The 26024-nt window shown below is 37.8% G+C and overlaps 1 protein-coding gene across 1 annotated transcript in view; it reads left to right on the top strand.

The window, feature by feature from the left end:
* The window catches only part of zfand4 (zinc finger, AN1-type domain 4), an 84269-nt gene extending 65713 nt beyond the window's left edge, over positions 1–18556 (top strand). The window contains exons 9-10 of the mRNA XM_039737951.1: positions 14410–14527; positions 18145–18556. Of these exons, the coding sequence (XP_039593885.1) occupies positions 14410–14527; positions 18145–18280 (254 nt within the window). The 3' untranslated portion in view covers positions 18281–18556. The remainder of the gene's footprint in view (positions 1–14409; positions 14528–18144) is intronic.
* Positions 18557–26024: the final 7468 nt, after the last annotated feature.

The following is a 26024-nucleotide window of genomic DNA, read 5'->3' as shown; positions in this document are numbered from 1 at the left end:
CACTATGTCAGTGGTTTGAAGATATAGTGATATTTCTTTACTACATTTAAAAATATTTCTCTTGTAATTCAGATACATGCTCCCAACACTAACTTGTTTAGCTCAGCCAAATTAGAAATGTATATAATAAGCGTCACACTACCAAAACATTTCAATATTCGTTTAGGGTACAGCAGTTTGGTATGAATTGGAAAGGTCACTCACTGTATCAGCATAGTGTTCAGACTTAGTTTCCCAAAAAGTTTGTGTAGAAGCTCTACCAAACAAATTTCTCAACTTCATTTAGCTATTCTTCAAATATCTTATCTGTTAGCACTTCTCTGATATGAGGATTTACAAACAAGTCTTCTTTAATCTTGGCATCACTAATCTGGGGAAGTTTTATTATTCAAGTACTCAAATCCCATTTGTGTTTTATCCACTGCTTTAACACTGTTTATCATAAGTCCAAGTTTGATGTGATCACGAAATAGGTAGACTTTCTCACGGTCTACAAGTGGACTGTTTATATAGCATGTGCTATAGGTATAGAAAGGAATTAATTTCCATTACATACAAGGACAGGTTTGAGCTGACTTAAAGTCAATGAACAAGCACCACTCATCCACTTTGTGTTTGTGGCCCGGACTCTTATAACTGAATTAATTTTTTATTCATTTTAACTTTTTATTCCATGTAAACACTAAATGATGAAAATATAACTATTTTAAGAAGACAACTCAGCCTAATAAAGAAAATACTATTTGATATTTGGATTCAGCATTATAAGTATACTCGGAGAGCTTGGCATAATCCTTGGGACAAAACTGTTAACTAGTGATATCTGCAGACAGTACTACGTTTCAGTAACATAAGGGTGCAATTGACTACCTTTAATGGTATTTAAAAAAATTAGTGCATGACACACCTAGTCATTATCAACATATTCTGGAAGTAAGCTTGTATTTAGTTTTTGGCCTAATGTTAATTTTTTCTGGTTTTGCTTTGTGGCCCACATGGTTCTATCAAATTATGTTATCTAAATTTGAATCTCATGGCAATTCATTTGACATTGCTTATTTATGAAATGATATCCTGTTCTTTTTGATGTTTTTGTGCAGTGAGAAGTGAAGCAAAATAACACTTTTTGTTGTCCTATGTGTTTCCCCATACTGGTATGGTATAATAGAATATGAGTACTGTAATTTGCTCACTAATGTTGAATTACCAAAAAGTAGAGCTGCTGATTAATCACTGGTAATGCATCTGCTTAACATGTTAAATATTCTGTGATTAAACTTTTTAACGTAACCCATAAATCTGTTATTTAATCCTCAATCAATTTGACCATGCTTTTCATATTTGTATTGAAGCTAGTGCTGGGCGGCATACCGATTCATACCGCAACACCGGTTTAAATTGCCTAAACAATGTTCAGAACTTGGTGTAGCGGGAAACTGTTTAAGGTGGACCTTTTTCACTGCTACACAGCTAAACACATGCAACGGAGTACATGTATTAGTGGAGGTGTTGCGCGGGGGCTCTTTTTCACTGCTATACCGCTAAACAGGCATGCAATGGAGCAGTGGAGGTATTGCAGTGAAAATGGACAGAGGACATTCTAAAACTGAAGCTGTAGCAAACGATAAAGTTGAACATGATGACACAGAAGAACTTTTTCTGGAAAAAGGAGCCACGTCTGTTTTCTGGAGATACTTTGGATTTAAAAGGTCAGATGTGGACCATTATGTTCTAATGTGTGAATACTGTTTCTATACTACTGGATAATACTGCAAGCCAAGTTGTACTTGTTTTATTTTTTTCAATACTGTGTAATGTACCAGGGTACTGTGTAATAGTGTGACAACATGTTGACTTTATTCTTGCCGTTTGTCGAGATTAAAGTCAACATGTTGACTTTATTCTCGTAATTTGTTATTAAATTAGAACACCTTAAACTAATCTTCATCATAAAATGAGTATTTAATTTACTAGATTTTCTCGAACCCCGTCATAAGTTATGTAGCACATTAAATGCATTGTGTTAAGTGTTCCCGGAGCCATGTTAATCGCTACGTGCTTCTTGACTTCCTCTTGCACGAAGAAGAGGCAGAGGCAGCACACAGAATACATTAATTTCATGATATTCCTGCTCCCTGAACATTTAAAATGCTAAGATAAATACTTGATATAATTTTCATGATGAAATGCATTAAAGCATGTATTAATCATGTGTGGGCATGGTGGCATGGAGGTTGCACTGCTGCCTCGCAGCAATGGGGTCCCGGGTGTTCCCTGCTTTGAATTTGCATGTTTTTCTGGTACGTTTACCCAGCGTGCTTCAGTGTCCTTTCAAAGTCATGTAGGATGTGGGGGGGTGTTATGCTATATTGACCCTGCTAGTGTATGTATTACTCGTTTTCATCCTGCGATGTAAATGCGATTTCCTCCTGCCTCACACACAGTGCTTGCTGGGATGGGCGAAACCTTGAATGGATGGCATAATTAAACATGTATAACACAGATTTTTTTTTTTTTAAAAGTTTGGAACACCAAGTTTATGACTAGTTTTAATTTCACAAAGACGTTTATTGTATGGTGATTGGTTATGTGGAGAAAGAAAAAGGAAGGGTAGGAACTGAGGGTTTGGTACATCAGACAGAGACAATGAATGCAATAAAGAAAGCCCGCTCAGGTGAACATCCATTGAATGCTGTGTTCATGTCTCCAACCACCAGATCATGAACCCAACATTTACACAATATTTAAGTTAAACCTGTGTGATACCTATTCATACATCCAGTTTTTTGGAGCCTCATTACACCTTCCATAAAGTTCTCTACACTGACCGTACACCTGGGGACTCATTACTGTGAGGGAGCAGCACTACCGCCACACTACTGTGCATGTTTAATACCTGCTTTAATGCATTTCATCCTGAAAATATCAAGTATTTATCTTAGCATTCTAAATTTTCAGAGAGCAGGAATATCATGAAGTGAATGGATTCTGTGCAGCGATCGCTGCCGGTGCCTCCTCTTAGTATAGAGGAAGTCAGTTTAAGAAGCACGTAGCAATTAACAACTGGGTCGGGGAACACAACACAAAGCATTTAATGTGCTATATTAACTTATGACGGGGTTTGAGAAAATCTAGTAAATTAAAAATTGATTTTAGGGTGAAGTTTAGTTTACAACATTCTACTTTAATCTATACTAATAAAAGGCAAAGCCCTGATTGACTGACTGACTCACTGACTCATCACTAATTCTCCAACTTCCCGTGTGGGTGGAAGGCTGAAATTTGGCAGGCTCTTTCCTTACAGCTTCCTTACAAAAGTTGGGCAGGTTTCATTTCGAAATTCTACGTAATGGTCATAACTGGAAGCTATTTTTCTCCATATACTGTAATGCAGTTGAGCTCGAAAGCCGTGGGGGGGGCGGAGTTTCGTGTGACATCATCACGCCTCCCACATAATCATGTGAACTGACTGTCAACGCAATACGTAGAAAACAAGGAAGAGCTCCAAAAAGCACTGAAGAAAACATGCATTATATAATTGAGAAGGCAGCGAAACAATAAGATGCGAGCGACTGACATATACAACCATATTCATGAGTGCTGCTACTTTGGAAACAAAGCACGGTGTAAACCTAAAGTTTAAATTAAGTTCATAGACAGGCTGCCGCTGGCATTTGTCATACCCACGGGTAATGCGGGATACAAGTTTAATGAGAGGACACAGGATATAAACGAGAGTTTTGATCACTTTGTAACTAAGTTAAAATTGCAGGTGAAGGGCTGTGCTTATGCAAATTCCGAGAGACTGTGTTTGTGGGGGATTGACAGTTAAGGCGGGTGGGGGAGTCGCGTCATCATCTCCCTCCCATTCACCTCATTTCGCTCTGAGCTGAGCTCCGCAGCTAACGCAGTCTTACGGAAGCGACTTTGTGACGCTGCCACCAAATACTCACAGAAAAATCCACAAGTTAATACACATGCTGTTTCTAGAGTTTCTCCACACTGAATCCTCCAGGCACTACTTACAAAAGGTTACATTGAGAATCGTATTATGTTATTTTTAAAATATTTCCTTTTCTTAGCACAAGCACAGCTGAGAAGCTTTGATGCATGTGCTCCATAACGTGTTAAAAAATAACGCATTTAACCACACTGCATTCCAAGCAAAGGGGATCTTCTGTCAATGCATGATTTCCTGGTACACCGATTACATTGATCAGCACTTCCCGATTTATTTTACCCTCGCACCCCCTTGGTTTGAGAAGAAGTATGAAAAAATATGAGGTTTAAACAGAAAAACATCACCAATTGAAGCTTTATGAATAATCGATACTTTATTCGCCATCAATAATTGTTTTGGTAAAGCCATAGTCAGTGTAATCCTCCTTCCATTTTATAATTTTTCCGCCACTAGCCATGATTAAATGAACGGTAAAAAAGTAAGAGCGAAGCGAGGGTGGCTTATTCAGGCAGGCAGGCGACAGCTCAATAGCTCGAATTTGGATATAAGTAGGTTCTATTTAGTTGCCAGAAATATCTTTGGTAGGAATGGAAGTTGAATTTAGTCTTTAAATTTCTATGGTGAAGAAAAATGTATGCAATGATGACTAAATTTAACTATATAAAGTCAAAACTTGTATATATAAAGTCATTCCCGAATATATAAAGTCAAAACTTGAATACAGTATATAGCTTACCTTGAAGGAAGGTCCATATTAATTCAATTTGCCTTAATGATGGGTCAGTTGTTAAAGATGTCATCATCAAGTTGCACTTGTTTTATTTTATTTTTATTTGGTGAATACTGTGTAATGCACCTGGGCTTGAAGTAATAGTATTATTATTGTAAGTTGCACTATTATTTATTTTATTGTTATTTATTAGTTTAAATATTATGCAGTTTAATGATGGTAAAGTTGTTTAAAAAGTCACTTTAACGTGTCAGTGGACAGAGGTTGTTAACATCAACAAAGTGTAGTTGGTTTACAAAAAATATTTACTATTTATTTCTTTTCTAAGACATGTTCAGTGCAATATTTTGACAAGCACCTCTGGATATTTTACCAAGTCTAAATGCCTCTTTGGATGGTTGAAAATATATTGTCAAAAGTTTAGTTTGTTTCCAAAATTTGTTCAATAAAAAAGTTATATATTTTGTCTTCAACTGTCATGCAATGTGTTTCCTTCTCTTCATTAGTGCCACCCCCTTGAAAACTGTCACTTTATGGGGCCATGCAAACCTGTATTAATACTTGTGTGCCCATTAATTTTTTTTTTTTTTGTAAAATATACAATTCTCGCGACAGTGGAATAGGTTATTCTTAGCCAGTCTACTGCAGTAATTGCAGTGGAAAATGTGGTTAACTCATGCATGGGAAAAAAATACCGTTGAATAGTGTGAGACCGGTATAATTTTGAAAAATACAGTGATATAGAAGATTCATCATACCACCCAGCACTAATTGAAACATTGTCAAATGAAGTCTATCAATAACACTAGCGGGTCACTGTTGCTTGATCATTTTCATTTCCTGTACTGTTTCTTGATATTCTTCATCCACACACACTAGTAGACTTGCCATCTGCTACTTATAGTACAGGATTGTCCCTTCCAGGAACACAAAATACTGTATGGAATTAATAAGGGATGTGATCAGCCTGTTATTTCATACATACAGTCATATGAAAAAGTTTGGGGACCCCTCTTAATTCTTTGGATTTTTGTTTCATTGGCTGTGCTTTCAAAGTAGCAACTTTTAATATGACATGCCTTGTGGAAACAGTAGTATTTCAGCAATGGCATTAAGTTAATTGGATTAACAGAAAATATTCAATATGCATCATAACAAAATTAGACAGGTGCATAAATTTGGGCACCCAACAGAGATATGACATCAATACTTAGTTGAGCCTCCTTTTTTAAATCTAACAGCCTCTAGACGCCTCCTATAGCCTTTGACGAGTGTCTGGATTCTGGATGGAGGTATTTTTGACCATTCTTCCATACAACATCTCTCCAGTTCAGTTAAATTTGATGGCTGCCTTGCATGGACAGCCTGCTTCAAATCATCCCATAGATTGTCGATGATTTTCAAGTCAGGGGACTGTGACGGCCATTCCAAAACATTGTACTTCTCCCTCTGCATGAATGCCTTTGTAGATTTTGAACTGTGTTTTGGGTCATTGTCTTTTTGGAATATCCAACCGCTGCATAACTTCAACTTTGTGACTGATGCTTGAACATTATCCTGAGCAATTTGTTGAAATTTGATTGGAATTCATCCGACCCTCGACATTAACAAGGACCCCAGTCCCTGAACTAGCCACACAGCCCCACAGCTTGATAGAACCTCCACCAAATTTGACAGTAGGTAGTATTTTTGGAATGCGGTGTTGTTCTTTCGCCATGCAAATCGCTTTTTTGTTATGACCAAAAAAACTCCATTTTTGTCTTATCAGTCCAAAGCACTTTGTTCCAAAATTAATCTGGCTTGTCTAAATGAGCATTTGCATACAACAAGCGACTGTTTGTGCCGTGAGTGCAGAAAGGGCTTCTTTCTCATCACCCTGCTATACAGATGTTCTTTGTGCAAATTGCGCTGAATTGTAGAACGATGTACAGATACACCATCTGCAGCAAGATGTTCTTGCAGGTCTTTGGAAGTGATATGTGGGTTGTCTGTAACCATTTTCACAATCCTGCGCATATGTCGCTCCTGCATTTTTCTTGGCCTGCCAGACCTGCTGGGTTTAACAGCAACTGTGCCTGTGGCCTTCCATTTCCTGATTCCATTCCTTACAGTTGAAACTGACAGTTTAAACCTCTGAGTTAGCTTTTTGTAGCCTTCCCCTAAACCATCAGACTGAACAATCTTTGTTTTCAGATCTTTTGAGAGTTGCTTTGAGGATCCCATGCTGTCTGTCACTCTTCAGAGGAGAGTCAAAGGGAAGCACAACTTGCAACTTGACCACCTTAAATACCTTTTACCACTCATGATTGGACACACCTGTCTATGAAGTTCAAGGCTTAACGAGCTAATCCAACCAATTTGGTGTTGCAAGTAATCCGTATTGAACAGTGACAGGCATTCAAATCAGCAAAATGACAAGGGGACCAACATTAGTGCACAGCCAGTTTTTCATCCATCCATCCATTATCCACCCCGCTATAGCCTAACACAGGGTCATGCGGTTTCTGCTGGAGCCAATCCCAGCCAACACAGGAACAAATCCCAGGCAGGGCAAACACACACACACACACACCAAGCACACACTAGGGACCATTTAGTATCACCAATGCACCTAACCTGCATGTCTTTGGACTGTGGGAGGAACCCGTAGCACCCTGAGAAAACCCACACTGACGGGGGGAGAACATGCAAATTCCACGCAGGAAGGACCCGGGAAGCAAACCCAGGTCTCCTTACTGCGAGGCAGCAGCACTACCCTTGTGCCGCCCGCCAGTTTTTCACATTTGATTTTATTTCATACAACTGAATACTGCTTCACTAAAAATCTTTTGTTCGGGAAAACACCTTGGATGTTCCTAGGAAATGAAAGACATACCACTGTTATCTTGTTTTGTTGAAAATAGAGTAAATCATTATGCAGGCTGAGAGGGGTTCCCAAACTTTTTCATATGACTGTATCATTTGCTATACTGTGTACTGAAGCTCTTTAAAGTGCAAAAAAAAAAATAACAATTTAAAATTAGTTATACACACACCATACACACCATGGGGTGCTAAAGTTAGAGTGATGAGCTCTGTGCACTTTATGAAATTGTGTATCGATATTATCGTTGCCACGTTCACTTACTGAAGGTAAAAAAAATACATGCACTATAAATATTACTGTTGTGGTGTCTGATTAATCCAAGTCTGCCTGTAATAGAAGCGGTTGTAGTATAGGTCTAAGTGAGAGAGAGACAGAAGGTCAGTGGGTTAGCCCTGTTCCTGGAGAGAAATATGCTTGCTATTGAGTTTTTTCCAGTTGCCATCATGAGATATCTTGCATCTCAGGTGCTATCCAGCTATAGAGCAGATGACGCAGAGTTTTGAATTGGCTGATTTGTTAATCCTCACTCATACTTCCCAAAAAGTTCCCAAAGCAGGCAGGATATTTTTTTATTAGTTGTATGTTACCTGCAGTAGCCTATGTTATACTGTAACCAATAGACCTTGCAAGTTGATAATGCTAATATTTCCATCCATTTGGGATGAAGGTGAAGATAGATATATTTTCCGATTCATAAATGAATCGTCAATGATAATGTGCAATCTAAAACCTATAAATAAATAGCCCTATCCTATAAGTCGTTTTTTGTTTTCTTTTTTAGTCTGTCCTGCTTTGTTTTCATCTTGATCTGGTTTAGCATAGCAATGAATGCTGCAATATTCCTTTTTTTTTTATCATCTACCCACTTTATTCAGTTTGCCAAATGAATGGGCCTGAACTGCCTCGAGAGCTTGCATATTGTAATCTCTTCAGTTAGCCAATAAAAACTTGTCATTTTGCTTCACTTCTCATTGCATCCCTAATAGCTAACATGGTACATCAACCTACTGCTACTCTTTGTTCAAAGAAATTTCTGTTGATTACAAGCATGGGTTTCATATCCCTGATAGAAGAATAATGCAACTCCTACCACCATCCTGAGTTCAACTCTTGGCAGAATGATGTGAATTTCCACCTTTTGAACAATTAATTCAGGAGCAATTAACTGTTTGAGATTCTAATCTTCCTAGCTTTGGAGGTAAAACTACAATCCTGGTGACTAAAGAAAAGGTTGGATATAATTTTGTTTTAAACTAATATTGGCAGTCTCTGCTGCATTTTCCTTTATGCTTAATATTATAGGTAAAGCTTGAGGGACTCACGTGAACATTTTTAGATTTGGCATCATTTGCTGTCTGTCTTGCAGAGTGAAGTACACTTACAGTTTGTATGGTTTTTAAAGGTTATTTGGACCAAGTACTGTGCAATGCAGTAACTGTTTTGCCACATAGTGTTACCTTTAAAAAGGTGTTATTTATCATGTGGCAAAATATGCATAAACATTTGCTGCTGTTAAATGAGTATCTTTATAGATGGTATATATTATCCATGAGGAAGCAAGCATGCACAGCCCGGTCAATGTTTAAAATAAGCTTCAGCGAAGGAGAATTTGCATCCAGGTGCAATCTCTGCTAAATGTGCAGAAAGTAGTTGTAGCAGTAGACTTATGTTCTTAATGCAGCTGGCTGCTAGCATATTTTTGGTCAAGGTCTTCTGTTTTGTAGGTGAAACTTATGGTAATTATTTAGATATTTTATTTTTACTGTCATTTTAGTTGAATAATAGTATTTTTTTTTCATGTTGCCCTTTAGGAATGTAAGCAAAAACACGACAACAAAATGACGAGCAAATAGATTTTATTCCATTACCACTTTCTCTTCACTCATCTTGTCTTCCCTTTAAATTCCTCAAGGAGAGATCTCTTACAGAAAATGAATGAATGCCTCTTTTGAATTGATATAAATGACTTTTTCTTATGATAACTGCTAAACAAAATTGGTTCAGGTGTGTGCAATTTGTTTTAATTCATGCTTTCTATTTTCAAAGAAAAGAGTTCAAAATAAAGAAAAATGGCATAAAAACATTTAAGGTTCCCTTTCAGACAAATCCCTTACGTTACTGACAGGAGTTGCCTTGTTTTTTCACAACTGTTTCAGGGTGGTCAGCTTAATAATTACAGCCGGCACTGTTCTCTTCCTTAGTCCAATTGACATTTGACAAATGGGAGATTGTTCAGCCTATCAATCTTGTTTGGTTAGCTAATAGATAAGGTTTTGTTTTAAATGTTGTCAAAATTAGGTTTTAGCTTCTATCTCTAATGCTGTGCTCCTTAATTGACAAGTAAACAGTGTGTAAATTTTTAGTGTAACCAATACAGGGATTTTATTAAACACTGTCCTCTGCGTAAGGAGTTTTTAAATTTGTAATTTAGCAATCCTCATTATTTAGAATTTTATTCAGTTAAACAATTATGTTAGCTTAGTCCATATTTTATTTTTATTTTTTAAGAGATGGGGCCAGCCAGTTTATTTTTACTTCATATTTTCCAGTTGTCTTCTTTAACATGAATTTCCTGAAGGAGAATATCCTGTCATCCATTGTCAAAGTACTGCTTCCAGCTTTATAAGGCTCAGCTGTTGTTACTATTGCTGCCTTATACATGTCAGTTGCACTGTGAGATCTACTTTGAATGGCTATTTCTTACTTGCTGCTGGAGGAGCACAAGACATACTGGATATAATGGTTTTCCTTCATGTGTCTTCATTCTTTTAAACCAAAAAAATGTTGTTATTCACTTCTTGTCTACCGTATATATTTTTGCGCTGCACACAGCTATGAATGTCTGTGGACAATACAAACAATAGCCATACCCAGCTTCATTCAAGAAACCAGTGTATTAAGACTAGTGGCCATATTGAAATTGAAGTAATTGCTCAAAACTGTTCTTCCTGTTTACTTCCTTGTCGGTGAGTGGGCACTTTTTGAAGCTTTTTCTCTAATAAATTAGTACCTCCGTACTTTGAAATCTGTTCCTGCAGTCCGCCACACATAACTTTACCTGGTTAGGTAATGTTGTACTACTATATTCCTTATTTTAAGTAAATTGAACTACATTGAGAAATTGTGTTGGAGTTTGGTAACTTTAGTTTGTTTGCTCAGTTATGCCAGAATAGAAATAGACATCAGCAGATGCTGTAACCTTTTGGGCTGGCAGTTTGGAATGTTTGCTCAATTAGGATTAGTAGAGATGATTAAAAGCTTACTGTCGGAGCCCAAGGAATAGTGCTGTACCCAAATGAATATACTGTAACTTTAAATGTGTGTGTTTACAGATATATGTGAAAATAATGAATTATTACATTAAAAAAAATTTTAAAAGGTTTTGTTTTTTTTTTTAAATTTCCTCTTAAGAGAAGCAGTTTTTCTTCCAAATTAAGTTGTTCACTGTACAGTATTACGGTTTTACTGCCTTTTAATTTGATTCATACAGTTTAATGCTGAGCTGGATTAAGAGGGTTTAAACATGAATCAATGTATGTGTGTACTTCTGAATATTTTTTCTTAGTTTGTGTTTTTTATTTTATTTTATTTTTTTTCCTCCCGCAGTTTTCCCTCAATTTAGGGTCCACAGCTGAATATTTGTCCTTGCACCAGTGAATATCACTTATTGTTCAAGGAGTCCCGAAGGCTTGTGCGTATTCTCTGATTGCACCGCCCGCCGGATGAGCACTCCCAGTCCTGTGAACATAAAAAAGCAGGTGTTGCCACCAAGCTACTGAACTGTGGAGGACAAACTTTTCTCCTATGTACCCCTTTCTCCTTTCCAGGCCAATGCCAGATGGAGAGTATCTTAAGTTTTTGAAGGTGAAGCTGTTCTGGATATAATGAGCATGCACCATCCCTTAGACCTTTACCACCTCATAGCATTAATACAGAGTTGATGTGTAAGTTTTCTTTGGAGGCCAGTGACATTGGCATGTTAGCACCTTTTTAGGTGAGTAGCAAAGGAAAAACATATCTTTGCTTCTCTCAAAAAGTGTTTGATTCCTTTTTCCAGGTAACTGATGATTTAGAAAGTAAGCTAGTATTTATATTTAAATCAGCTGGCTATTTGATCATAGGAAAATTCTCACCCTGAGTCGGATTTATTGCTTTATAGATTCTTAACACTGTTGTATGTTAATCAGTCCACAGTGTGTTATTTTTAAATACTCTTTGCAAAATTAGCCAAATTAAACCATGGGAGGTTGAATTTTAAATACCCACACTACAAGCAATTGTATTTAATTATACTGAATATCTCACCCACTATTTAAAAAGTTTATTAATGTAACTCAAGTGTAAATTGAATGCTTAGATTTTGTATCCGAGTATGTGAAGCACAGTTTCGGCTGGGAAAAAAAAAACACACACATGGGTGGCCTTTTTGCCATGTGTTACAGGAAGGATATAACAGCACTAGAGAGAATCTGTATAATACCTATTAGTCATTTTCTAGAACTGTGTGGCATGTACTTCTGGGAAAGACTGAAGAAGCAATCAAAGAGTTATGGGACACCAAGAAAAGTAATTCATGGTTTAAAAGGGAATGAATAAATGTTTGTCCTACTATTTTTATTCATATGATGCATATTACAATGAAAAGATTAGTCTATTTACCGATAGGTAAGAAAGATTCTTCACATTTTTTTCCCCAAAAGTGTTTTCTATATATGACGAATTCCAGTGTATCACTTGAATTTGTAGGACAACGAGCACATGAAACTTTGAAGTATTAAGAACTAGAACAACAGTGCTTTAAAAGGATTTAGTCCTCTTAAATTTTTCACATTTAATAGTAGCTCACTGTTGAATTCTGATAAACTGTAGCAAATTAGGAAATCATTTTTCAGCCACATAGGCATCTTCTCCTAGCTCCTCCCTAAAGAAGAAAAATAGTAAAAAAAAAATATATATATATTTTGAGACCCTACTTTTAAATATTCTTTCTGCCATATATGAACCATCTCTGGCTGCTACAACAACCAGTTAATTGTGCATAATATTTAAAATATAAAATATAAATAAAATATTTTAAAATTGTGCAATTTAATGAAAGCAGCAAAATGTGCACTTTGCACTGCCTTATATCAGTAATGTACATAAAGAGTTAAAATAGCCTGTGATTGTTCAAACTTGTTAAATATCATAGAGGTAATACTTTTTTTTTTTTTTTACTGCTTTGCACATCCACTCACACCACAAACAGAGTCGCTTGTTGTATGCAGACGCTCATTTAGACAAGGCAGATTCATTTTGGAACAAAGTGCTTTGGAGTGATGAGACAAAAATGGAGTTTTTTGGACACAACAAAAAGCGCTTTGTATGGCGGAAGAACAACACCGCATTCCAAAAAAAAAAACACCTGCTACCTACTGTCAAATTTGGTGGAGGTTCTATCAAGCTGTGGGGCTGTGTGGCTAGTTCAGGGACTGTGGTCCTTGTTAAAGCCGAGGGTCCGATGAATTCAACCCAATATCAACAAATTGTTCAAGCATCAGTCACAAAGTTAAAGTTACACAGGGGTTGGATATTCAAACAAGACAATGACCCAAAACACAGTTTGAAATCTACAAAGGTATTCATGCAGAGAGAGAAGTACAATGTTCTGGAATGGCCGTCACAGTCCTCTGACTTGAATATCATCGACAATTTATGGGATGATTTGAAGCAGGTTGTCCATGCTCGGCAGCCATCAAATTTAACTAAACTGGAGAAATTTTGTATGGTAGAATGGTCAGAAAATACCTCCATCCAGACACTCCTCAAAGGCTATAGGAGGCGTCTAGAGGCTGTTAGATTAGCAAAAGGAGGCTCAAATAAGTATTGTTGGGGTGCCCAAAGTTATGCACCGGTCTAATTTTATGATGCATATTGCATATTTTCTGTTAATCCAATAAACATAATGTCACTGCTGAAATACTACTGTTTCCATAAGGCATGTCCTATATTAAAAGGAAGTTGCTACTTTGAAAGCTCAGCCAATGATGAACAAAAATCCAAAGGTTCCCAAACTTTTTCATATCACTGTATGTTATAGAAAGGACCACAATGCTGCAATAAATGGTATATAAAATCATTTTTCCTTTTTTGAGTAGGTTCAAAGCTGTGCATAAGCAAGGCAGCACCAAATTAAAAGCACGTGTTCTCCACCAATTCCAGTAACTTTTTCATTTGGAAACTTGTATAATTCGTGTTATACCATATTTATAAAGACATAAGTAAAAGACATAGGAAATTAAAAGAATCCACTGCAGTTTGAGATGATACCACTTTAAAATAAACTCTGCTGTCTCTAGCTGTTCCACGTTCCCAGTTTTCTTGGTTTTCACTCCAAACAAATTAACCTCCTTACAATTAAACAGATCCACATTTGCTTCTGATGTTCCCGACAGCTCTGGGCTCCAAGCTATGTACTGACCAACTCTGCCAGCTGATAGTGGTAGTAGGACTAGTTAAGTAATACAGTCATAAAGACTGGTGTCCTCTGCAATTTGATGCATGTGCATCCTACTTTCACAATGTAGGAAGCTAAAGATGAAAACTTATCCTGAATTCAATAAGTTTTGCCTCATTTCATAAAACACTTTAGTCTTGAATATTGTGAAATGTATTAAAATATAAGGGAATGTAAATTATTTGCCAAGTAGTTTTCTTTTTTTTTACTGTTCCTACAGATACCTTAACTTGCTTCTGTTGGTTATGTTTGTGTTCTTTCATTTTGTTTTTTGTTCGTCTTTTAGAAAACTTAATTGTTTTTTCATCTGACGGAAGTGTTTTCCGGTATTACAATTCTGTGTTTTGTGTTTTCAGGCACCCCTACATATCATCTTCCACCAGTTAAAGCACCCATCCCAGCAAAAAAGAAGAATTCTAAGCATTGTTTTTTGTGTGGTAAAAAGACAGGACTGGCCACGAGCTATGAATGCAGGTAAACTGTTAGTGAGGAATGGAAGTGGTTTTGAAGGAATTTCAAAGTGTGGTTTTCCTTTCTGACTCTTAACACTAGAATTACCAGAGCCTACAAAAAAACTCGTAATTCCGTCCCACCTTAAATCACTTCTTAAATCCCTTCACACCTCTCCGCCAGCGCACTTTGTCTTCTAAATGTGCTGATAAAGAGAAGCTTGGAGCAGCCGGCTATTCCATCCCCCCACCAATTTACAACGTGCACAAACTTCTCTTAGCTCATGCCTTGATTATCTGGGAGTGAAGTGGAGTTTTAGAGTGGAAATAATAGATCGTTGTGTGGAACACACGCATTTCATGTCTGTTCCGTTTCTACAGTAATCTGTGTCAACACATTGTTAAAACAGAAACGTTTTTTATATTCTAGTAGTAGATGACAAAATGTAGGCATAAACTATATAATGTATGAAGCCTGAAGTCCAAATAGCAAAGAAACATTTTCACAAGAATAACACAATTGCGCTTTTATTCACAAATGTAACTACAGAAACAAAAAGCCGCCTTAACATGCGACATTGACAGCAGTTTATTGTAACTGCCTCCGTAGTTCAATAGAATCTGCCCCCGCTTGGGAATCAAGAGGTCACGAGTTCGATCCTGCGCCCCTCCGTTTTGAGAAGTAAACTGCTCTTAGTCTTACTGTTTTAGAATAAAAGCATACATTTGATTTCAGTCTGTAACAGCCGGTGCAATTTATGATCCTTGTAAAGGTTAGCTTTTTTTTTTTTTTAATTCACTTTTCATTCTCACAGTCGCGTTCAGAATCAATCCATACAACCCCATCTGACACGGCTGTTTTCACTAAAGACGCGCTATAGCTCTGCAGTGTACCACGATGCATACTAACGCCCCCCCGCCGGGTTCTGACACACAAACGCTGAGGAACACTCAATAAAACTGAATAAAAAGAAAATCAAGTGACGGTGAGATACGAAGAAGGCAGCTTCGCCATAGTCTGTGTGTCAGAACCCTTTTTTGGTGCGTTAGTATGCATCGTGGTACAACGCAGAGCTATAGCGCGTCTGTATTCTGTTTCTTTTGCACTCCAGGGCATGCAGAGGAGAGAATGGTAAAGAGCAGTAAGTTCGGCGCTATATGCAATCATCAGACACTCCCCATCTGCCCATTATTTTGTTATACTTTTACACCAACTTATGTTCCTGTGTTTGAGCATGCTCAAACGGGCATGCTCAAAAAATACACATATAATGCCACGAAAAGTGCAGGCAGACACTTCATTTCGCAAACAAAACAAGTGCACTTTTATTCAAAACTACCTGTATAACCAAAGAAAAAAGAAAGCAAGTTACAGTACGCGATTAATATGACAGCTTGCATGGTGCAATGCTAAGAAGTGCTGATTTTCATTCCGTGCTATATAAAATAATCACATTCAAATATTAACAGTTCCCACACACCCAAGGACCGTCCTTCCTACATTTACGACACGTATACTTGTTGCCGTGTACACACTTCTCTGTGCTATGGTTTCTATTACACTGAATGAGCACCTGACACTGTACTTTCTTCCCTGGGGGAAGGTCCCGCATCAGAGAATTTCCAGTTCCTGCATAAATTCACACCCGATCTGACGCTGTTCGTTTTCAAATAATATTGCATTAGTGCGATTTATATTTTCACATATATTGGACTGGCAGGAACACTCAATAAAACTGAATAAAAAGAAAATCAAGTGACGGTGAGATATGAAGAAGGCAGCTTCGCCATAGTCTGTGTGTCAGAACCCTTTTTTGGTGCGTTAGTATGCATCGTGGTACACTGCAGAGCTATAGCGCGTCTTTAGTGAAAACAGCTATGTCAGATGGGGTTGTATGGATTGATTCTGAACGCGACCGAGAGAATGAAAAGTGAATTAAAAAAAAAGCTAACCTTTACAAGGATCATAAATTGCACCGGCTGTTACAGACTGAAATCAAATGTATGCATTTATTCTAAAACAGTAAGACTAAGAGCAGTTTACTTCTCAAAACGGAGGGGCGTAGGATCGAACTCGTGACCTCTTGATTCCCAAGCGGGGGCAGATTCTATTGAACTACGGAGGCAGTTACAATAAACTGCTGTCAATGTCGCATGTTAAGTGCTTTTGTTTCTGCTGTTATATTTTTGAATAAAAGCGCAATTGTGTTATTCTTGTGAAAATGTTTCTTTGCTATTTGGACTTCAGGCTTCATACATTATATAGTTTATGCCTACATTTTGTCATCTACTACTAGAATATAAAAAACGTTTCTGTTTTAACAATGTGTTGACACAGATTACTGTAGAAACGGAACAGACATGAAATGCGTGTGTTCCAAACAACGATCTATTATTTCCACTCTAAAACTCCACTTCACTCACAGATACTCAATCAAGGCATGAGCTGAGAGAAGTTTGTGCACGTTCTAAATTGGTGGGGGGATGGAATAGCCGGCTGCTCCAAGCTTCTCTTTATCAGCACATTTAGAAGACGAAGGGCGCTGGCGGAGAGGTGTGAAGGGATTTAAGAAGCAGTTTAAGGTGGGACGGAATTACGAGTTTTTTCGTAGGCTCTGGTAATTCTAGTGTTAATATGTTTGTAAGAGAAAAACATGTGTCCTCCAATTTGTTTACTGAATAGTGTGTTGAGTCTTTATGAAATTGTCATTCAAATATCCATGTGGTATGGAATTTGAAATTGCACAACAGGTTACTATAAAGGGTGACATTCAGGTAATGTGGTCTTCGCAGTTTTAGTTCAGGCGTTTTCTCCCATTCTTAACCTAGGCTTGGTTTGTTAAATAAGCCCAGGAGTGCCTTTCACTTTTGTCACAAGGTTTATTTGGAACTTTTCCCATATTTTGTAATTGTTCAATGTGTAGTCACTGAAGTTACCACTAGGGGGGGACTTAAATTAATTTCCATTCTTTTTTCTTGGTTTAGATATTGGTTTTAACAAGCAGACTATCCTTTTTTTATCTAAAGACCAATAAGCTAAGATTAAATCTAATAAATGTTAGTCTCCTGACAACATAATCTGTAGAGATCACTTGCAGGCAAACTTGAAAAAAGTGTTACTGAATTTCATAGTAGTAACTTTTTTTGTGTAGGAACTGGTCTGTTACCAATGTATCACTGAAATTCCGGTAAGGTAACTCAATAGTTAATGGAAATAGATGCAAATTAATAAATTCTATTTTGAAAGAGAATATATTTAGATTGTAGGGATTATAAATATATTGATCCAGTTTTTTTTCTTAACATAATAAAGCTACTTTGGCTTGGCAGAGATTGAGGAGTAATGTGCCATCTAATTAAATTACATTCTTTTAACAGTGAGATTTGGCTTCTAATTAAGGAATTTATGAATTGAAAATCCTTGGTAGTCCTGCATTTTTAGGACTACAGTTCGCCTCCCCTGTGATGTCTTTTCTTGGCTCTCAGTATATTCATGACCATAAGGCCAATGTAACTAAACCAGTCTTGTCATGTATTTGTATTCATTAGGCTTCCAAAACTACTATCCTTTGGTGCTTTTTTGGGTTGTCCTTCCTTTCTTAACAGTCGATTCACTGTTCTTTTTCCAAATTTTACTTTCAGATGCGGCAACAACTTCTGTGCAGTCCATCGCTATGCAGAAACGCATGAATGCACCTATGACTACAAAAGTGCAGGGCGAAGGTATCTACAGGAGACCAACCCTGTAATTAGTGCACCAAAGCTTCCAAAAATCTAAGCGTCCTGTGCTCCCCACAGCGGTATTCAGCATTTCTACTGCGGAGATCACTACTAACTACAGTGTGCATTTTTAACCTCTCTTGCTCTGAAACATAAATGCCAAGCAACAAAAGCACATTTGTTATTTATGAATAATGTGGAGCACTACTGTAGTCAGGATCTTTAATTTTGTAGCAAATAAAAACACTCAAGCTGTAAATAGTTTTCAGAAATGAGTATATAATAATGGTTTTAATTCGGACGTTGCACGTACTATCTGTGTGGTGTTTTGGGGGTGGGATTGGGGGATTTTTTTAATGTGTGAAGATAACTCTTCATGAGACAAGTCTTTACAAGATGCACTTTATTAAACTAAATTATAGAAAAAGCTCAAGTTTATGTTGCTTGTTAGGAGGGCTCTGCTATGAAATTGTATTGTTGAGTCTGGTATTTTTGTGTGACTTTTATGTTGTCTGTCAGACTTTTGTTTCCAGTTTGTGGCTTTACTTCAGATTGGCATCCCTTCCTTTTCCTTTCTTCTTGATTGCACATAGCTGCTGCAATAGTTGGGCAGTCACCGATACTCGAGTTCCATATCATGCTTATTGAAACATAATGAAACAAATGACAGGATTACGACCAGATCATTACTTTTATAGACAAATATATGGCCATCAAGCATAACATTTTGAAATATGATAAATATCCTGTTTGTTGCCATAAAAGATGATTTTAACTACTTTTTGTAATACTAAACTTTTTTAAAAAATTGCACAGTACTGTTTGCTGTTTTGCTAAAACTGAGTTCTGTTAAAGTATTCAAATAAAAATAATTCTTGTGTTTCAGTGCTGACTTGTATTTATTTCTTGTTTGGTTGCAACAATTAAAGATGACTGAAGAATTCTTATGTATGGAGAGATACTCCTGTAAATAACTCGTAATAAAATATGTCTGTGTCCTGTGACACTGGATGGAGAAAGGCAGCTTTTCAAGGGGTCCATGAACATGAGTAATGGCGTGATCGTGGTCTGTGCAGAGTTTGTGTTCCTCTTACCACCCTGTGTGGGTTTTCTACTCCTGCATCCCAACGTCTTTAGACTGATTTGAAATTCTAAATTTGTTCAGTATGTGTATGCGTAGGCACGGCTTGTATTGGACTCGGCCCCACGTCAAGGAGTGGCGCTCGACTCTGCACAGTTTTTTTGCCAGGATAGACTTCACCCACCTAAAATTCTGAAAATAATGAGTTTTCAGGTAGTTGTTGGCCCCGTGCACATGTGGAAGTGCCTAAATGTGCTCTTCACTGAGCTGTCACCCCATCTTGAATTGGATCAGATCCTGCCTTGTAGTAAATGTTACTGGGATTGGTTCTGGTCTCATGACACTAAACTACATTAAGTGGATTCAAAACTGAATGAATGGATTTAGTGCTGTTGAGATAAGCATTGTTTGAAAGCTTTATGGCTAGTGATGATTCAACCCTACAGAGTTTGTTTCTCTGCAAAATCACAGAATTGTTTGGGATCTTTGGCGATATCTGCAAAATACCTTGAAGTCAATGGGGACGGAAGAACTGAATTTGTTTTTACTGGATTCTAACAGGACAATTGTGTAAACTGTCTGTGCATTTTAGAGATGTATCTGTCAATGTGATTTGAGCTGTTGGGCAGTAGTGCCAACCACTGTGCCTACCCTGCCTCAAACAACAAAAGATGCAGACGAAATGATAACCAAAAAAAAAAATTCAAAAAATGTCCAAAAACTAGCAAGAAGTCTGTGTGTGTGTGTGTATGTATGTATGTATGTGTGTATATATATATATATATATATATATATATATATATATATATATATATATATATATATATATATATATAATACACACACACACATATATATATATATATATATATATATATATATATATATATATATATATATACAATGTGTGTATATATATATATATATATATATATATATATATATATATATATATATATATAATACACACATATATATATAATATAATACACACACATATATATATATAATAAATAAGGGGAGAAACAGAGATGAGGTCACTGTGCTCACAGATTCGACCACACATTAGTTGTGTGGGACTGGCTTATTCATTTGTCTGAAGTCATTTTTGTTTCCCCGTGTATCTTTGCAGTTTGTGCCCCCAACCCGACCCATTGAAGAAGTGAAACGCCATATAAGCAGTAATAAATCTTTTATTACTATTGCTTGAGATGGTCACACATTTTCTTTCTCAGGGAGGTGGAGAGCTCCTTTAATGCTTGCTTTGGACGGAGCTCTGCAGTGTTGTACTAACATTGCATACAAATTAGACCTGCAACGCTGAGGTGCAAGTGCACACGGCTCTGTGCTATATATCCAGTGGCAGTGCTAATAATGTTCTCATTACTAGTGAAACATGTGGACCTCTGGTCCTCAGATCAAAACAATTTGATTGCTGTGAAGTCCACCAATATAATAAGCTTGAGTGTGAATTTTAAACATGTAGGCGCTTTGTCTTGGGGATTGATCAGTAGAGGCTTCAAGGGATGAAAACGAAAAGGAGCCATTGAGACTACTATGTATGTGTTTGTACAGTCCTCAAATAAAAGGGAATAAGAAATGTAGTCCGTGGCGGTGAATTATGGAAGTCTAAAATGGGAGGAAAAAAAGAAAAGACCATGGAAAGTACAGAGGTGAAGTAATAGAAGGATGTGATGAAACATTAAACCAAAAGCCAGAAGTTACTGTTTGTTGTAACACCGTTGGTTTTGTGTGGAAGAGCAGAGGCAGCACTCTAAGTTCTCGAGGCTTTATGATGTGTGTCTGTGGTTGTAGTTTGTATTCTTTTGTAACTTGTGCTCTGTTTGTAAAGACTTGGATGCTTGGACTGTGGAAATCACCGACAGTAAGGGAGGTCCGGGAGGGGTTGGTGGTTGTGCAGAGTGCCGTAGAGCTCTGTATTATGGGACATCACCAATAGCAGTATTTGGTAATGTAATAAAAGCAATTTAAAGTTGATTCATTCAATCCAGGAAAATTTGTAAAGAAAAATCTTGGCAACATATCTGAAAATCATTAGTGACTTTATTATACAGTGGGTTTATAGAAATGTTCACCAACCCAATAAAATAAAATTTAGCAATTACTTTAACTCACTGGCTAAAGGTCCATGGACCTTAAACTATTCAATCAATCAATCAACATTTATTTATATAGCACATATTCATACAAAAAAATGTAGCTCAAAGTGCTTTACAAAATGAAGAATAGAAAAATAGAAGACACAATAAAAAATAAACATAAGTCAACATTAATTAACATAGAATAAGAGTAAGGTCCGATGGCCAGGGTGGACAGAAAAAACAAAAAAAAACTCCAAAGGCTGGAGAAAAAAAATAAAATCTGTAGGGATTCCAGACCACGAGACCGCCCAGTCCACTCTGGGCAATCTACCTAACATAAATCAAACAGTCCTCTTTGTATTTAGGGTTCTCATGGAAGGACCTGATGATGATGGTCACGTAGACTTCTGGCTTTCAGTCCATCAATGTTGGTGCATCAAACATTATACAACAAACAATATTTAATAATGTTTGCAATTGTTGTCACAGGAACATCAAGCTGCTTGGTGATTTTTCTGATAGCCTTTGACTTTAATTAACCTCCTGAAGACAACTCCTTTGCATTCTCTGGTACACATTCAGTTTGGGACACTCCATGACACAATAACAACAACATTTATTTATATAGCACATTTTCATACAAACAGTAACTCAAAGTGCTTTACATAATGAAGAATAGAAAAATAAAAGACACAATAAGAAAACGAAATAAGTCAACATTAATTAACATAGAATAAGAGTAAGGTCCGATGGCCAGGGGGGGCAGAAAAAACAAAATAAAACAAACAGCAGAGTGATGACTTTCCTCCATTTAAATTGACTGACTGACTGATTGCACAATTGGAGACGTGTGATACGAATGAAAGAAAACGGCATGACTGAAAAATCCCTCAAATCCAATTCTTGAGGATCATTTCTAGGGTTACTAACAAATGTGTGTAGGCCATTTCAGAATAGTTTTGTAGAATAAGCAATACTTGATCTTTTATCACACGCACTTTGCTTTACTCAGTGATGTATCAAAGCCATGCAGGTGTACAGAAGACAATCGCTTTTCATGTAATTGTTTTTCAGAGGGCATATGGCACTTCTTCAGCGTACTGAAAAGGTACCAACAAGATTGCCCACGTCTGTATATAGATGGTCCTTTAACGTACCCTTCAAATGAAAATGCTGCAAAGTGTTTTTTTTACACTGTATGCCAGAAGTCTGGAGTGCTGCTCAAGTTGTGACATCATGCATGTCAGAAGCAGGTTGGCAATAAGAGTATGCATGCCTGAAAGTTCTGCACCTGGCTGCTACAGCTCTGTGATGTCACTCTAGCTTCACAAAGCATCATGGGGCACGGGGGGGGATGTAATGTTTGCACAATAAATTTACAGGAAAATATATGAGGAGGAAGGTCACCACTGGACACGGCATAGTCACTGTGGAAGTAAAACTGCTTTGGCAAATTTTGCCCATCAATACTATTTAGGACATTTTCCTGAGGAAAATTCAAGATCTTTTAAACTGCTTATAATACAGGAACAGAATTGTAAAACTTGAGGTACACTGTTTGTACATGCATTGGGCAGCCATGACCCTAATGCCACAGTGCCCACCAACTAGAAGTGTTCATCATTGAAACAAAGTAGAAATAATGGCCTTTTGAATTATCTGTCTCAAACTACTCAAAGTGTGGCTGGTGTGACGTTTATCCCGTCGGTCCAGTCTTTTGCAACGGTTGGTACTGTGGGCACTTTCATGTCGTTTGAAGGTAATGAAGTTACAAGATTTCTCAAGTGCAGACCTCAGTTAGTTTTTGGTTTGCTGGTAGAGTTGTACGTGTTGCCCAGTGTCATAAAATAATGGATTTGAATTTCTTCCTTCAAGCTTCTCTGCAATCCTCCTCCACAACAGAAAAACAGGTAAATTTCAATAAAGATGTATTTTGTCATAATGATGGTGATGATATGAGTAGGAAGCAAGTTTCTTCTGTTGTTCACAGGAGCTCAAGAAACGGACACAGTTGCTGTTGGAGATTTGGTCCCCTAACTGCTTAAGAAGAATAGACCCTTCAGCCCTAGAGTACACCAGGTGCCAGCTGGAGTCTGAGGTATGAAGGATGCTAAGGTTCCTAGAATACAGCCAGACAACTGGCTTTGTAGACTTGTGCTTGTGCTCTGCTGCATTATTTGTGCACTTTGTCAAATATCTGTTAGGTCTCCTTAGTCAGGGAGTAATTGCACCTGTCATACTGTCTAAGCCTTAATGTAAGTGTGTTGCTCCATCCTGTTGAAACCAGGCATCCGCCACATCAATTTCTTCTAGTTGGTGCTCCAGAAAGTTCTCTTAGCATTTCAATGTAACGTTCTGAAGTGACGGTGACCGTTGCTCCCCCCTCCTCAAAAAAGTAAGGGCCTACAATGCCAAATTCTGCAATGGCGTACCAAACTGTAACATGTGTGCTCACTGTGCAGGGGTCTCTGATGAAGTTCACAAGGGTTGGTTTCAGCCCAGTAGCGAAAGGTTTTCTTGTTTACGCAACCATTCAAATGGAAATGTGCCTTGTTGCTGCATATGACGATGGCATCTCGATGAACGGTTTCAGAATGTTCACACACAGCTCTCTACGGCTCTCCTAGTCTCTGTCGGTGAGTTCCTGCACTGCCATCATTTTGTATGGATGGAAATTAAGGTCCTCATGCAAAATCCTCCTCAAAGACGTATTGGAATTCCTAAGGCAGAAACAGGTTTGCGCGTTGAGCGTCTAGGAGACTAAAAAATGGATGCCGTTGCAGCTTGGTGGGCTTCAGGCGTCATACAGTCCGAGGATGGCCTGGAGATTTTCTGTTCAAAGTTGTACCCATCTGTCTAAATTTAGCCACCTACTGAAGAAATGTTTTCTGATTTGGGACATCACCATTAGGAGGAATGCTGAAGTGCGTTCTGAAGGCATGTTGTGTAGTGATGATGGATTTGTTGTTTTTGAAGAATACTTCGACAGCAAAAGCATGGTGCTCACCGGACCAAGGCACGTTGCTGACTGAAACTACAATGGATCGCCTATCAAAGGACCCCCAACCCACATGGCTGCCACTACCTCGCGCAATGACCTTGAGAAAGGTGGTACTTCATTTTGTCTCACCCTGTATAATAGAGAGGACTTTATTTGTTTCCAGGGAGACATTTGCCTTTTTACAGACGCTCGTGCCAGCAGCCATACCACCTGCACTTCAGCTGAGGTCATCTACCTGAAGCTAAACATGTTCAGGCCCGGCCAGTACTTGGGAGGGAGACCAGCCTAGAAAAGCTTGGGTTGCTGCTGGAAGAGGGCGCTTAGCCTGTGGTCAGGATGTGAATGAATCCCAATGCCCCATTGCAGTGACAGGGACACAGTGCTGTAAACATGGCACTGTCCTTCGGATGAAGTATAAAACTGAGGCCCTGGCTCTCTGTGGTCATTAAAGATCCCTTCATAAAGTATAGGGTGATGGTCCTGATGTTCTGGCTAATTTGCCCAGTATGGCCTGGTCATTCTGGCTCCCTAATCATCCCCAGTCATTAACTGGCATCTGTCTCACCACTTCACCACCTAATAGTTAATGTGTGGTGAGCATTCTGGTGCAAAAATGGCTGCCATCACATCATCCAGGTGGATGCCACACATTGGTGGTAGCTGAAGTGGCTCCTCGCTCACTACATAAAACACTTTGAGAAGTGACAAAAAGCACTGTATAACTGTTAAGGAGTTATTATTAATTAATTATATACATAAAGGGAGGCAGATAAAAAAAATACATGCTAATTAACAAAAACGACATTATGAACATTGTTGGAAAAAAAATTACTTTTGCCCTGCACAAAATAGATGTCTTAAGCAATATGCCAAATGTATAACTTGTTAGCATAAAATCTGTGGAGTTTTAAATAATTCACCCTATGTGTGTGGAAACTGCTGACTTAAAGTGTATATCCCATCTCTTGTCAGCTGCCATTGGAACGAGATAATCAGAGTTATTCACTTCAGATTTCAGAGATTTTAATGGTGTGGCAGATTGGTGTAGAAAGTAAGAATGAGGTTTGAATACACAATTTGGGGTCTGAAAATCGAGATTACACCTCATGAGAAGGACTTGGGAGTCATAGTGGACTCTAAGCTATCAACTTCCAGACAGTGTTCAGAAGCCATTAAGAAGGCTAACAGAATGTCAGGTTATATAGCGCCTTGATGTGTGGAGTACAAGTCACAGGAGATTCTGCTCAAGCTTTATAACACATTGGTGAGGCCTCATCTGGAGTAGTGGGTGCAGTTTTGGTCTCCAGGCTACAAAAAGGACACAGCAGAGCTAGAAAAGGTCCAGAGAAGTGCAGCGCTACAGGGGATGAGTTAGGAGGGAAGATTACAAGAGCTGAGCCTTTACAGTTTAAGCAAAAGAAGATTAAGAGAAGACCTGACTGAAGTGTTTAAAATTATGAAGGGAATTAGTCCAGTGGATCGAGACTGTGACTTTAAAATGAGTTCATCGAGAACATTGGGGGACAGTTTGAAATTTGTTAAAAGTAAATTTCACACAAACATTAGGAAGTTTTTATTTACAGAGAGAATCATAGACACTTGGTATAAGTGACCAAGT

This window comes from Polypterus senegalus, chromosome 1, assembly GCF_016835505.1.
Source record: "Polypterus senegalus isolate Bchr_013 chromosome 1, ASM1683550v1, whole genome shotgun sequence".
Classification (NCBI taxonomy): Eukaryota; Metazoa; Chordata; class Cladistia; order Polypteriformes; family Polypteridae; genus Polypterus; species Polypterus senegalus.
The sequence above is the reverse complement of the archived record's forward strand: the minus strand, read 5'-3'. Positions and strand labels throughout refer to the sequence as shown.